This window comes from Hermetia illucens, chromosome 1 (genome assembly GCF_905115235.1).
Source record: "Hermetia illucens chromosome 1, iHerIll2.2.curated.20191125, whole genome shotgun sequence".
Classification (NCBI taxonomy): domain Eukaryota; kingdom Metazoa; phylum Arthropoda; class Insecta; order Diptera; family Stratiomyidae; genus Hermetia; species Hermetia illucens.
Window position 1 is genome coordinate 141,066,310 of NC_051849.1, and position 16,699 is coordinate 141,083,008.

The following is a 16,699-nucleotide window of genomic DNA, read 5'->3' on the forward strand; positions in this document are numbered from 1 at the left end:
CAAGATCCCACAAGTTGATTAATTTAGTTTTGCTAGCCAACAGCGACATCTCTTTGTCATAATCATACTGAAATATCTTTGTTGTATTCTGAAGTATGAAGCAAAATACAAAATTGTTCGCTACTTTCGTTGAAATATTACAGTAAACTACCAGCTTTGAAATAAAAAGAAAAAAGATGAAATTGAATTGAATATTTCTTAGTCTTGGATGAAATAAACGATTCAGAATAAGACTGTTTATGGCAGATGGCGCAAATGTCGTTGGAGAGTAACGCATTGAACGCGCGACGATTTAAGCCGAAGTTGGACAGAAGGGCAACAAAACCGCCCGCGATTTTCTTCGAATTGTCGTTCTCTGCTAATTTTTCTGGTTTATCTTGTGAAATATTGTGTTTCCGCGACGCATGCAGGTGGACACGAACACTCGGTGGAATTGCGAAAGGAAAGCGTCTTGCGCCGGTGATATTTTGTGTAATTTCGGCAAAAAATAAAGTTGCATTTCCAAGCATTCAATTTGGAAGTCGCCGAAGTTGGGGTAGATGAAATGTGAAACATCCTTCGGCTGCTGTCGTTGACATTTGAATGTTGTGTTGTTGGTGGTCGGTGCCGTCGCGTAGAGTTTGGTAGAGCCTTTTGTTGCGGAGTCGCGAGCCTTTTACGGTCTATTTCTCTTGTTTCGTTGCGGACGGCGTGCGCTTTTGTTCCGCCCGCAAGCCTGGGGGCTAGTCGGTGGGTAGACGGTCGGATTGCCGGCAGTGAGTGCATGCGGGAGAGAAGCATCTGGCCAGTGTGGAAACCCCAACAAAGTGACGCTTGATGGAGTGTCACCCGAAAAGGTATCGTTTTCAAACAGGAATTAGGTTAGAATTTATCGATTTGTTGTCTTTTGTTGTGTGCTTTTGCCCTGCCTTCACGTGAGATCTGCTTATATGAGTCGGTAACGGGTGGAAATGGTTTTGTTTGTTTGGCTGCGATAACGAATGGAATCGGGCGGTGGACTCTTCGAGGTGTATCCTTCGATCGGTGTAGTTTGGGCGAAAGACTAAACAAACCCGTACCACATCGACTTTGTGTATGTTTCGCCCAATAATACGCGACTACCCTTAAGAAGTGCACAAATGTGCCGACAATAATAGTGGCTGCCGGTCCTACTGTAGATTTTCTGTATGATACTACTGGGTTTCCATTAGGTAAAATCCATTGCAGAACTCAGGCAGGAAATATAGGCGGAAATTGTTTCTATTGCCAGTTTGGTTTGTGGTGTTCCTTCCCCAGGACATTGAATAAAATACTATCTGAACTCAACTATGAACTATAAATGGATACCAATATTTTCTTGAATGTTTCCTTATTTACATATGCGGATATAGGCTAGGATTACCCAGAAAACGAACATGGACGGTGGGGATTGATTTGTATTGTGATCTCTCAGTAGCAGTCGGCGCCAATCCGATCAAGATCATTAAATGTTATTACAAGCTCCCGAGAAATACTAAGGCGTTCACCTCTGTCGACGCGGTAGGACAGGCCATGGTCTTTTCGAAAAGTAGACAAGGCGTCTTCGGGCATTGACGTCGTCAGAACCTGAGTAAATTAGTCCAAACCAAAGAAAAACGTCTCTGTACGCTAAATATTGGTACCCTAGATATCTGCGCTCTAGAAGAAACTCAATGATGCGGTGCTAAAAGAGTATGAAGGCCGTTAAAATGGCTATAAACTCGGCATTGCCTTCTCTCAGGGTTTCCGTGATACCATTAAAGAAGTTGGGCAATTTGATGACCGACTGATGAAGTTCTCTATCATATCGGCTGAACGCACGATCATTTCTTCACTGTATAGATATCGATACTGAGAAAGATGTCTTCTGGAAATTACTTGACAAACACATCTGTAACGTGCCTGTCGGCGAGCATATCACCATTACGAGCGATCTTAATGGGCATTTGGGTAAAAACAGACTGCAACAGGTGCCATAGAGGAAAAGGGTTTGGAGCCCTGTGTACACCACGGCCTCGGTATTTGCCAACCCATGGTTTATCAAACGATTCTCTCATTTTCCTTCATATTATATAAGGGAAAAAACGCAAATCGACTATATCCTCATAAGGCGCCAGCATTTTGACATCGTCAATGACTACAAATCGGTTTCTTATAAGACCACCGCACCTCAACATCGGCGGTTGATTGTGGTCTTGCGAATCAAGTCACTGATAAAACAACGTGAGAAACGCACTGGTGTACCAATAGTCAAATGGCGGCGATTTGGTAAGAAAGCTGAAGAAATTATGGATTTCTAAGAATCTTGGAATCGAACTAAATACACGATCTACAAACGACCTATGCAACCCTTGATTTCTGATTTTGGAGTGACGATGTCCCAATGAAGTTCCATGAGATGAAGCACCTCTGGCACTTTCTGGGCAATAAAACATTGGCCAATTCCCAAATTTACAGAAATGCGAACAGGGATCCAAAAAAGCGATCGTTGTTATCCGGCTCGGTCCTAGGAATGGTGGGAGAGATCTGTATGAATTTGTCAAAAGCTAAAAACAACGTACACAGGATATCGAACACTTCTGCTGTGTTAATGACATGAACGGTATTTTACTTAGTGATCGGCGAATCGAGACGCAAAGATGGCAGAAATATTTCGAACACATTTCTACGGAAAAATTTGTTCATTCTCAATTTCCACAAGCATTGCCGACATTTAGAGCAATGGCATCTGTAAGCGCAACTGAAGTCAAGTAAGCCATTCGTCGAGTGAAATCGGGAAAAGTAACCTGATGACATCGCATCTGAGATCCGGAAGTTGAAACCTAACATTGTGGCTTAGTGAGTTCTTCAATCGGGTTATCTGACTAGCAAGAGAGCACGCCCGCTCCAATATGGAAAAGGAAGGAAAACCGCGTTTACGGCATCGTTCAAGTAACCGTGAAACAGGGCGGGTTTGTTGAGAACTGCCGAACTACTGACGTAATACACGCCGCGCAGTTACTCATGGAAAATGATCGTGGAAAGCTTCGTCCAGTCTACATTGAATTTCTGGATCTACAGAAGGTTTACGCTCTGCGAAACCTACTGCCAGGGAAACACATGCGTTGGGTCAAATTGCTCCATCGCGATCCGAATAGTAAAGTTCGAAGTGTTTCAGGTATATCAAAACTGTTTCGTGTTTCCATCAGGGTTTCATCAAGGAAGCGGCCTCTCACCAATCTTCTTTGTTGTTGTTATGGATGCTGTAACACGCGACATCAACGTCTAGCGCTCTGCAAAGTGCTTTATGCAGATGATATTTTGATACCATCTCATAGCAAGCTGATCTGGAGCAACTTGTCCAAAAGTGAAAAGATCGCCTCATGCAACACGGACTAACGGTAAAACAGAATTCTTGACGACCGACCCCAAAGAAAAAAGCACTATTGTTGCTAGTAGCAGCGACCTGGAGGGTATTGAGCAATTTAAACATCTCGGATCAATTGCTATCAGCCAATTTTGAACAGCGGTGTGAAATTTCAACTTGGATAAAGTGGCTTTCCACAACTGGCATTGTTTGTGATCTCTCAAACCGAAAGTTTACCGCAATGTCGTCCGCCTTCTCGTCAGGCTTCGCGGTAATAAAGACAAAAGCGTTGCGTTGGGCCAGTGGCATAACATACCGTGATCACACCCGAAATGGGGACATAATCGATTTGGAATTGCACCGATCGTGGAGTAAATTGTGAGAGAGGCGTATTCGATGGTATAGTCAAACAACCAGCCAACCAACCACTTGCAGCAAGACAATATTTTCCTATGCATCTGTAATGTGGTTATTAAAGTTGAAACAAAAGCAAAAAAAGAGAGAACTACCGGTACCACGAGCATGACATCCAGCGCAAATAGTATCTCTACACTGATCAATTTCCTTTGGATATCGAACAATACGATGAGAGCAACTCAAAGACTAGAACTCTCGACAGCGTCTATAAGGAATGTAGATGAAATGCTCAATTCAAGAGGATCATGCAGGAGAACCTAATAGGTAGCTGTTGCAAAGTGACTTATGACCGCCCGAAATACCACGTGTCTCCTTCCTCGTCAGCGCTGTTAATATGTCAGCAATAACTTTCTCTCTCGATGTCAGTGACATCGTTTATACTGCCTTGTTTGGGGGACGTGACCTGTCATCTTCCTCAATCATCTCGACTATGTTGATAAAATCTGCTTACGTTTTCACCATTCAAATAAAGTCTAGCTGAGTTGACAGGATATCTTGTAGTGTGGGGTGAGATAGCAGATACAGTTTTTATCTTAATTAGAGGGTCGCAAAACCTTACAAGCCAATAGGGCCTTCATCATAACACGCCTGTCTGTGAGCGACCATCCACCAACAAGCGGTTAATGGGAGTTTATTGGTAAATAAGCTCTAACTGCTCTAAGGAGTTACATACAGTACAGTTACAAAATACGATATGAAGGCATTTTCCTGGATTTTCCTTTTCTTTTTTCTTGATAAATATATATTATGATTTACTTGTAAAAGTTTCTTTAAGAAAAAAAATTTAAAGACGGCGGGTCTATAGATTTTTACCTGAAATATTTTTTTGGGGATAACATGCCGATAATTCGACAACAATTCACCCAAAATGAGAATTTCCAAAAATTTCCGTTAGTATATCATATTGTCTAATCGCTGAACAAAGGATTTGTGAAAATTCAAACTTTTAAAATAATGGCGACTGTTTAAACAAAATGTGTCATTCAATACCTTCCCAATTCGTTGCATCGTTGTCTTACAGCTTTAATTGCGTAAATAACACTAAAATTCACTTCTAGAACAATTTTTCGCCGTATTCTCACAATTATACGACTTGAATGAGTACAACACAAAATGCAACAACAGCAGAGGTGAAAATCTAGTTTTGCTTGAACCCAAGTATGCATATATAAAGGTACCGTCCAGGACTTTTTGATCACATCTTCGATATCATATATTTTTTTCGTTTTCGACAACGCTGGCTGGTGCCGTTATCTTGGAGGTTTGCTTTATGTAGTACTAGGTTACCGAAACTTGCTGAGGCGAGTAACTTTGTATGTACTATCCTCCTATTAATAATGATAACCGCTAGCGCAGCACCCCCAATTGGATCTAGGCTTTTCTTAATTACACTTAATTTTTCATTTGAGCTATAGTAGCAAATATACTGCAGTTTTCAAATAATAGTGGCGATTTTTTACGTATCCAATCTGGCGATAATGTTGAGGCTACTGCTTTCCTAGACTTTAGAGAGCCTAGCGGTGGGCGAACTCTTGGCCGCGTTCGAGAGAAGAATCCTCCGAAGAATTTTTGGCCCCCTACATGAGGATGGACGATTCTGTAGCCTACATAGCGATGAAATTTATGAGAGATACCAGGTTGTAGATAAACACTTAAACCCTATGGATAAGGATGATCCAGCCCGGAAAGTCTATAAGGGCCATATCTGGTGTAGAAAAAGAAGACGAGGCAGACCCTGCCTAAGATGGAGCGATGGCGTAGGTCAGGACGTCAGACAGCTTTTAGGGATATCGAATTGGTGGACCTCGGCTCAAAACCGGGATATCTGGAGTTCCTGATTAAGGCAGGCTTACATTCATCGTCAAATCAGCGGTTCCGTTTTTTTTTTGCGGCTGAGGCCAATTATCTTTGTGGCCGTATCAATGATAACGTTCTTCAGGTGGTTGTGAAGATCATTTATTGATGCTTCATCTCCAGGATCTCTGTTAACTGTAGTTATTCCGGCATCGATTTCGCCCTTATAGTAGTTGCGGAGGGCTGTGTTGTGAATGGCTTCAGTATTCACTCTCACCTGAATGTCAGAGGAGATTGTAGGTGGTGTCGTAATTCGAGCTCGGAGCACTATTAGCCCCCCTATATGTTCTGACATTCATCAAGTCTGAGAGGTGGCGGCGTTCGATCAACACGTGGTCAATTTGGTTGAAAGGGGTCCCGTCTAGAGAGGCCCAAGTATGTTTGTGGACCGCTTTCCGCGCAAACCAGGTACTTCGAACAACCATTTCGTGTGACACTGCTAATTGAATAATCCGCAGTCTGTTATCGTTTGTATTTAAATTATTAACTTTGATTTGGTTTTTCAGTACTAACAAATTGTAGTTCAATAAAATAAAAAAAAATATTTTTTGTTAAATATTGGAACTTTTTTCATTTTTATTTGACATTGACTCATTTTTGCATTTTCGAAGAAATAATTGTTCAAACTGTAAAGGAGTTTACAAAACCGATTTCTCATCCAAATTTTAAAATACAAAATTGTAACGATACTTTAATTTTACCTGCAAAGTTGATAAAAGTTGCCCAATTGTGTTAGCTTCCGAATGATAATAATAATCGTTGGCGCAACAATCCAATCCAGTCACGATAACAAATTCCTCTGCCAGCAGTGAGATTTGAACCGCGACCTTCCGTACGAACGCTTTGTGCTCTAACCACTCAGCTATCCGGACAAGCTTTCGAACGGCATATAAAAATAATGAGCTTAATTATGGGGAATTTACGAATATTACGCATTAAATGGGGGAAAACATTATCTTTATTTATAGCCAATTAACTTGGATGTGGTAGGTCTTTTGATTCCTTTGATTAGCTCAAATAAAGAGCGTCTGAAAGACGTTTGATTTGTTTTAGATGAAGACCCAAATAAAATAGCTTCAGCCAATCGCTTCACTTGAAACTATAGTTTTCGGTCATGTTAATCGAGGCCAGGGCTAATTTGGTGATTGGCAAACTACTAATGGGAAAAAGTCTTCCATAACTTAAGAAGTAGTAGCATCCCTTGATTTGCGTTCAATATGAACAACAGTAATAACAGGTAATCTTTGAGGGCTCAGTCAACTTGCTTTTCTCATCATAAAGAGGTGAAATGTTTATCGAAGACTATTTACAATGAAAATCATTAGAAATTGGAGTCGGATTTTTTACTTCGTGAAATTAGTCAATTAAAACAAGAAAAGTCAGATTAGAAAGTAAAAACTTACTATCGCGTATTGGGCTCATTTAAATTATAAAACGATACCAATAAAATCGTCCAAATAAACTAAACAAAAGAATCTTTTTATCGTAGTATATAACTGATGGCTAGAATTACAGTTAATCACCAGGAAGTTTTCAAAGGTCTTTATCGCTTAATTGTTTCTTTCTATTTTAGAGAAAACTTTGTTATTTGAAGTCGATAGTTAAGCTGCAATATGAATCCAGGAGACTTAAGGATGTTGTGGATGAATCAGTACAGCGGCGAACGAATGATCTTCGATGATTCGACATCATTTTATGGCCAGTCGTCCGTTGGTCTTTCTGTTATGGATGATATCACCCATCCAACAGCGGCTATTGTAAGTTTTGGTTAATTTTAATGAAACTAGTTAAGGGCGCTTTTAATGCATGCATTGTTTCATTCGAAATATTCTATTCTATATTACCATTTCAAAGTTTTCGTAGCTAGGAATCTGAGAAAAACAAATAAAAATATTGGATGCCAATTTGAATATTTTTGTTAGTGGTTTAGAAATAGATGAAACGTTCACTGTTAATTCAATGCGTTACTTCTTATCATGTTAAGTTTTTATATCGGATCAATTTTTCTATTTATATTTATTTGTTTTTCTCAATTGGTGTATCGGATTGGAAATTGTGTGTAAATATAAAATTCAGAAGCAATATTGTGTTCAAGCAGACATCGATCAACGAATATTAATTGTTTCGAGTGTAATATAAGGCAGCTTTACGACAAGTAATAATCGTCAATAAAAAGTCAACTTCTGAGTGAAAACTATTGAATCTCTCACCTAAATTCAAATCTGTACTGTATATCCCATTCATATTACTATTTGAGCTACCATCCCACAGCATCAAATGACTTTGAGTGCTCTTTCGGGTGAAATTAGTATTCAACGTGATCGACAATTAATTGAAGTTGGCCGATGCTACTATCATTTGTTACTTTCCTTTGGTTTTCTCTCATTTTACGTGTGTACAAAACAAAATTGTAATTGATGCATTCCTTTTTAATTTTTCATTTGTTTATTTTTCTTTACCCCACGTGTTCCTCCCCACCACAATCAAAATAAATATCTATCAATAATGTAAAACAACAAAATTTCAAAAATTTATTTCGTTCATTTATTCTTTCATAAAAACTAAATACTGAACACCACACATTTTTTGTGTTTCGTTTTCTCAAAATTCAAAATTAAAATTATATTTAATTATCTAATGTTGTTTTTGGTATGAATTTCGGATAATATAAAAAAATCAATTGTCATTAAAATATTTCGAAATGCATAAAAATACGAAAAAATGATGTAGGATATAAATCCTATGATGAGTATTGTTGGGGGGGAGTATGGTGGTCAGGGAGCGCCAATCGGTAGTGGACATGCAACTGCTCCAACTGCAACGCTTATACCAACAGGAACGGGGGCGGATATTTACGGCATATCACAAACCATTGGTGGTTTGCATCCAGTATTACAACATACCACCCCTTTTCAGCCATACCAAGACATGATCGATGACGAAGTCGATCAGAAACCATTTGGACAATCTTACGAGCAAATTGACGATTATGAAGCAATAGCGGACACTAATCCCTTAGTCGATGGAAGCCGTGAAATCATCAACATCGATGATTTCGTGACGATGAACAATGATAGTGATTCATATCAAGATAATCAAATGATTGACGATGATGACGACGAACACATCATAGAAGAGAAACCTCAACCTGTTTCGGTGGTGCAAACAATAGATAGTTCCGGCGGTGGTGGCACCCGAGGTGGTGGTAATAGTAAAAAAGCGCGAAAAATAGAACCGGTCAATAGACCTGGCTTGGTACTAAAGACTCCAATTGCATATAAGGGAAATATTGATCCATCTGTTATACCAATACAAAGAGATGGCATGGGTAGGTTGCTTCATTTCCTTTTTTAATACTTTAATTTTGCTTTATATGCTTTATAGTAATTATTTCATTATTAAAATTTTCTCTTACTTTTTTCTGCTACCATATAATGAATACGTAAATTTTAAACACTAAATCTCATCTCTACTTCATATTACCATTCATTATTGCCTCAAGTAAAATATTGAAAATAATTTTATATGTCGATTTACGTTGTCTCGATTTGTTGAAAAAATACTGCAATTTCATGAAAAGTTACAGAAGTACTTGAAACCATATTTCTTCTTTCTTATGAATGTTGAAGAATTTCAAGTGCAAAATATCTCTTTACACTGTTTCTGTAATTGTGGGTCTTATAAAATGAAACTTATTTTATCTTCTGTGGTGAGGTGGCGATTCGCAGGTATTTGCCGCTCCATCTTTGTCAATTTAGCCACTGTATCCACTCGTGCCTTTCTTTGGTTATAGCCTATCAGAAGGAAGATCAGAATATTTTTTCAATACATTATATTTTACATTGTATGTTAAATATGAATCAAAATATGCAAATTTTAAAAAATATTGCTAGCTTTCGTTAAATCCATTTGAGAAAAAAATCATACCAGAGAAAAACTTTTACGATATTTTTTGAATTTTTTGTTTGGAATCGTTGGCTCATTGAAATGTACACTTCACTTGATTGGGGATAACCTTTTTCGAAAACACAGTTTTCTTTTGGTTTATTATGCCCGTTTTGGAATTCAGGTCTGCATTACTCAACAGATTGCGAAATCACTACTAAAACTTTACTTTAACCCAAAATGGTCATTAATTCACTTGATTGCGGACACTTAATAAATAGAAGTTAAAAGAGCCGCACGTTTTTTGTCTTTTATTTATTAGATTATAGTAAATTGAATAGTTTTACATTTAACAATATAGTTCGCATAGATTCGTTAAGGGACCCTAACTAATGTAGAGAATTTTGGTTCCATGCCGTTTTCACTGCTTCCATCGGGTCCCCCTTTGCCTGCCCCCTTTATAAATGATACAGGATAGCCACCCCAATACATCGCTTTTTGCCTTTGCGATGGCGTTTAGGTTCTTCCCGATCCCATTTTTTCCTGAACTTACATTCCCAATAACGACCTCTTACTCTAAGGATACTTATTTTGTGCAAGACGTTCAATCGAATTTTCGCGATGAAGTGAAACAACTAATAAGTATTTTTCACGTAAGCAAAACAATCATGGCAAAAATAACTGTATTCTGCGTTAAGGTAAATACGGTTTTGAGAATGTACTCCGAAAATCTTAATACTGTAATGTGCGAACTTGAAGTTCTAAATCGAACTCACAAACTAGGGGAAATTGCGTTATGTTTCAAAAAAATGTTCACAATCAACTGAAAGGGAGTGTATTTTGATTCATATTTAACGAAAGATACTTAGTGAAATTTATCTTTTCGAGTGCATTGAAAAAATTCCTGATCATTCTTCTGAAAGGCTATAACCATGGCCTTATAGTTAGAGTGCAACTAATGTAGTCTCAGTTCAACTCGTATTGTAATAATTGAATAATGATTGCAAATCAATGGAATTTTCATTGAGCGAGGGCAATTCCTCATTTTTTGATCGAATGATACCGTCTACTAAAGTGTAGGTTCTTATTTAAAAAATTTGCTGATATCCCAGAGAGGGCGATTATTATAACAATGCTGGCTATTTAGCTTACCTTACAAAATAATATAATCATTTGCTCTGATTTCCGATGGAGAAAATTACTTAATTGTAATTTTTATTTTTTCCGTTAACATTGTGAAGTTCTTCGATTAGCTTCTTTGTTCCGGATTGTATTTGTGAATTTCGTAGAGTAAATAAGGTATAAGTGGCCCATTTTGGAATGCGTTTAAGGGTGTGAAAGCGGGATGTACATTTTTTTTTCCAGAATATCAAATGGATGTGCTCGATTAGTACTTTTCGAAACTGATCTTATCTCGGATATTGGTTAAAACATAGGGGAGTGAGGGCTCAAAACATATATGATCTGAAAAGTGTAACACGTCACGTGTCTCGTTCTCAGAACCTATCCAACGAAAAACCTGAAAAAAATCACAAGGTTGCATCTATACAAAATCTAAACCTCAAAATGCATCCCATCCCATCCCATTTTATCTGCTCAAATAAAGTTAATAATAGCATATTACCATATTTTAGACGAAACACGAAACCCCACCTGAAATTCATCCTAGAGGTACACAATTTGGTGTAAATAATAATATAATACACAATTTTGGAAAGTTTGAAAAAATGAAACTATTATTAATAAAGTTAGAGAAGATGAAAATTTTGTATTTCACGTGAAATTATCGCAATCTAAGACATGTATATCAAGGAATATTTTTTTTTTAATTTTTCGCTATGTAAAAATGAATGTACATAAGGAAAAGATGAACACAAAACCTTTATATTCAAAGCGTCTGGCTTCCGGTATTCCCACTTGTTGTCAAATTTAATTAATACATGCTAACAATCATGACTTCAAGAGATTTACATCTCGATGAGCTTCATTCAATGTGTGAATGTTCAAGATGTGTTTTGAATTTGAAGTTCAACACATTTGGATTATTTTCAGCCCCGTTGCAATTTCTGTTTGGCTGTATTCGTTAGAAGATCCCACTGATTTTCTTTACTATACAATATGATCCTCTCCATTGCAGTTTAGTAATTTTTCTTTGTTTCGTTGTACTATGCCATAACATTATTCGTCCCACCCAGATTTCGTTACAAATTTTTTTTTTTGCCTTGACAATTTCTTAACATGTTGCGACTAAACTGCGTAAAGTACAAGTGGCTTAAGGCTGGTCTACCAACTCTGAGGTTTTTCAGCAATGTTCGGAGAATTTTCTATTCATTCTGTTTTCTCATTACTAAGCTACGTTGTTAGAAACATGTCTTTGTGGCTTCTTTTAAGTTATTGGCTCTGTTTCATTTGCAGAATTTATTGTTAGTCGGGACTAACTTATCTAAGAAGATTAAAAGCAAAAAACTTATATTGTAGAATAAAAATGATTTCTGAACTCCGCCTATATTGGGCATTTTTTTCTTTAAGGGGACAGACTACTGTTAACATTTTTTTCTATAGATTTTTATTTTTTGGTTTGTTGAAAGATCCTCCAAAAACACCTGTTTAAAATTTCAAAGCGATATTTACTTTCGTTTTCATTTTACAGCGCTTAGAAACGAGTGTGTTCTTCCACTCTCTTTGCGGCATTGCAAACTTAAATCGGTATTTTTCTTGAAACATTTTTTCGAAAAATCCACTGACCCGATTTATTTTAAATTTTTCCTGCATACTTAGATCATTTACCTATTGTATGAACCTCAGTTTTTAGCGAAGACGAATTTTTTAAAATTTAGCCACATTTTTTCAATCAAGAAAATTTTCAAATTTTGTGCTGAGGGGTACTAAATACTCGAAAAAAATTCGTTTCCGGTTGATATTTTTGCTCGGATTTTCAACTTTTCAACGATTAGTTCTGCAGCGCTGCACGAGTACTGTTGTTGTTATGTTTAACTATTCATATCTCAACTTTAAACCTTAATAAATAAGCAGTTGAAATTTCATGCGATATGTGTTGTGTTTTTAATGGTGATTTAAAAAAGTACTCTTCATGACTGGTTGAACAGTAGGTTGGCCACACCAACGAAAAAGAAACAACAAGTTTTTATTATTTCAATTAATTAATCGTTGGAAACACCGCATAATTTCACTCAAATAAAGGATCTCATAGTTTTCTTCAGACTAAATACAGTAGAATCTTGATAATTCGTGTACTCAAATGACTGGCGATTTGGTACAAAATATCGGGATTACCAATTATCGGGAGTTCAAAATTAAGAAAATTACGGCGTAAATATGAATAATAAATGAAAATATATGTTTCACAAAAGTATACTTTTTATTGAATCGGGCAGCGACACAGCCTGGAAATGTGTCGGGATACAGTTAACTGAATATTGCGAATAACTGATTGCGCCTACAGAAAAGCCCCTAAAATTACCCGCAAATTCGAACACTTTCTGATTTAAATTGGTGTTTCGTACTCTTATTCAAAGTCTGTTAATTTCGTTTTTAATGTCGTTCCATATAATTTCTTAAAAACATTTTCGTAACGTGCGATATTCATTTCATTTATCAATCTATACAAGGGTACAGGATAAGTCGACTTAGATCCGTTAAGAGCGTGTAGTATCTATTATTTCTGAATGATTTCACTATGAAACATTCCAAACTTAACGGTTTTCGGCTATTGAATTAGATATTTTGAAATATGTGACTCTTATTGTTATTTATTTTTACATGTGTGCTTTATGACCTCAATAACCATAATTGTACGTAAGTTAACCAAATACGCCGTTGTAGGCGATTGAAAGTTAAAAAAATTAGTACAAATTTAAAAAGTTTGATTTTCTTTACAGGATATCTAAAAAACAAATATGGCAACTGCTGAAATGTCTACTTTATATCAGCTATCCAACGAAGTATAACAATCTAGGGTTTTATTTAGACTTATAGCAAAAACTTAGCTTATTTTATCTAATTTATTCTTTGAATTTAGATAAATAAATAAAACAATAGATGATTAGAAAATAACATTTATTTAACTTTTATGTTCGCATAAAATATCTCTAAATTTCATGTTAAACATGTCCACCTCTCTTTTGCACACATTTTCGCACTCTTTTGCGAAGTCCACTTTTCACTTCTCAGTTGTCAAAGTCCTTATTTCATTCGCCGCATTAATTATTCTTTCTTTCAGAACTTCAACTGATGAAGTTGGATTGGGCTCATTATACAGAAGGCTCTTCATGTGCCCCCTCACACATAAAAATCCATGGGGGTTAGGTTGGACTCCCGGCTGATCAGGGTAAATGCCCACCTCGTCCAATCCGTTTGTTGAGATAATTGGTGTCAGGCACTCTAACACTTCTCCTGAAATGCGTAGGGCAGCCATCATGCTGAAATCACATGTCTCGAAGTATATTGAATGGGAGATCCTTCAGTAAATCGCCTAGGTCATTTCTCAGGAAATTTACGTAATCTTCGCCATTTAATTTATCAGGGAAAAAGTAAGGCCTAATCAAATGATTAGAAATGATGCTTTGGGGCACACTAGTGAGCGTTGTGGCAATTATTCGTAATCCCATCTTTATCAAATTGATTCATCAGTTCACAATATTGATTTGAGGAAATTTAGCATAAATTTGCAGAAATCTAACCTTCTCGCGGGATTCCCTTTTTCAATAGCTTGTACCGGTGTGCAATGGTATGGGTATATGCACGCTGTATGTACTGTAAACCACACTTTCCATTGAGAGTGGAAGTGGTTAGATCTAATTTAAATTATTCCACTATCTCCTTATCTTGTTCTTCGTCGTCATCAATGGCACGTGGTCTTCCCAAGTCTGTACGTCGTCTTGAAATAGAGCCAGTTTCTCAAAGTCTTCGATAAACTCCGCCGAACCCGCTCACATCCGGCACTCGAAAACCAGGATAACGTGATATGTATTCATTGTGGGCTTGTGCGGACACACAATTGCAGTATCCGTAGCAAATCAACACATCAGCATATTCCTCGTTTTTAAAATTTTTATTAAAATCGGTTTATCGTCTGTCTGTCTGTCTGTCTCTCCGTCACACGCATTTTTCTCGGAGACGGTTATAGCGATTGAGACCAAATTTGGTAGAAAGGTGGGAACTGTGAACGCTCACACATACAGTGAGTTACATCCTTTTACGTTGAATTTAAGGGGGGGTCCCCATACATGCAAAAGGGGGGTGTAAATTTTTTTTTCATCAAATATAGTCATATGGGGTATCAAATTAAAGGTCTCGAGTAGTACTTTTCGAAGCCGGTCTTAGTTTTGACATTTCTTGGAAACGTGGGAAGTGCGGGGGGTTGAAAGTGATCATTTCTTTAAGGGGGCCATTCTCAGAAACTACCAAACCTAAAAATTTGAAAAAAATCAGGAGGCTGCCACTATATGGTGCCTTGGCTCCGAAATACCTTTCATACCGATATCTGTTCAAATAAAGTTAATAATAGTATATTACTATAATTTTTTGTAATTGGCTGGAAACCCCCCTTAAATTCATCCTAGCATCACGAAATTCTGCAGTGATGTAGGCTATAACGTAGAGCATGATCGTACCAAGTTTGATGGAAATCGCACCATTACTAACAAATTTATAATACGTTGAAGTTGTTGCTTCTTTGAAAATTGAAGACTATCAATGTCAATATCACCCGAAAGTGGACATATGCAAATATTACGTGCTACGTACTAAGAAATACACAAAACCTTTCGTACCTGAAGCGACCAGCTTCCGGTTTCCCGACTTGTTTTAGGTTGTCATCTTCAACAGTTCCGTATCACAAGCACAAATCAGAGTCGAGTAAACAAGCATAATAGTCACAATTAGAAGAATCAGTCCATAAACAAAGCCAACTCGAGTAGGAAACAGAATGCAAAATAATATCGCATCTACCACAAAAAATAGACTAACTAACAATAGCAAACAACTAAACACAAAGCAGTGGCGTGTTGTATTTCCAAATCCGTTTCTGCACATTATTTTTCGCGTCATTATTTTTAAATCCCATGTACCATAAGAAGCTAAATTTTTCTAGGAGTTTAAATGAAACCCTAGATTGTTATACCTCGTTGGATAGCTGATAAAACGTAGATATTTTTAGGCACATTTACAAAGCAGTTGCTATACTTTTTTTTAGATATCCTGTAAAGAAAATTAAACTATTTAGTTAACTTACGTACAATTATGGTTATTGAGGTCCTAAAGCATCCTATTCTACATGTAAAAATTAAATAATAATAATAAGAATCACATATTTCAAAATATATAATTCGATAGCCGAAAAATCGGCCATTTTTATAAAAAAAAAGTTAAAACTCGAGTATCTCGAAAACGGTTCAGTTTGGGGTGAAATCAGTCAGAAATGATGTTTACTACACGCCTTTAACGAATGTAGGTCGACTTATTCTGTAGTCCTGTATATTGGTATTAAGTTTCTTAATTACAAGATCCAAAGTGAACAGTTCTTGCTTTCCGAAACGATCCAAAGGAAGATATGAAAAAATGATTTTATGATAATTATGCAAATCTTTTCTAAGTCACGAGACCACCCTGGCTTGTTAAGATAAGTTTAATGATTCTAATTTCTCATGTTTTAAAAGTCATCTGAAGCAGTATTATAGTAGACCTGATTCTGATAGGAGATCTACGAAGTCAGAAAATGTGTAGTTTTTAACTAGTTTATCTACTGGCTCTGACCTCCAATTGATTTAGTAACTGTCTTTAGTCATTACACAGTATTACAATATAGTGTTAGTCAAACTTGATGTTAAACATGAATACATTGCATAACAAAATCTTACTGATCGTATATATTAGCTTGTAAATATTCCATATCGCTGCTTAATATTCCAAATTGAATAAACAAATATGCTTTTCAATGTCCTACCCAGCAAATAATAAAAATTAAGTCGTTCTTCACATTAATAGAGGAGTAGACATTTCAAACCAAAATCGAGGTACATATTTTATGAAAAATCATTTTATAGTTGACCATAGCAATTGATATTGCATAACCCGCAAACATAGCCTCTTCCACTTGGAAGGCAGTATCTCATTCCAGTCTGCTACAATATTTTTCTAAATATACAGAGAAGAATTGTCAAACAATGTTATCGACGATAA

The 16,699-nt window shown here is 36.7% G+C and overlaps 1 protein-coding gene across 1 annotated transcript in view; it reads left to right on the forward strand.

The window, feature by feature from the left end:
• The first annotated feature begins 175 nt into the window (after positions 1 to 175).
• Positions 176 to 16,699, forward strand: part of LOC119646717 (polycomb protein Sfmbt) — a 39,980-nt gene continuing 23,456 nt past the window's right edge. Inside the window, exons 1-3 of the mRNA XM_038047296.1 lie at positions 176 to 836; positions 7,188 to 7,371; positions 8,345 to 8,942. Of these exons, the coding sequence (XP_037903224.1) occupies positions 7,228 to 7,371; positions 8,345 to 8,942 (742 nt within the window). The 5' untranslated portion in view covers positions 176 to 836; positions 7,188 to 7,227. The remainder of the gene's footprint in view (positions 837 to 7,187; positions 7,372 to 8,344; positions 8,943 to 16,699) is intronic.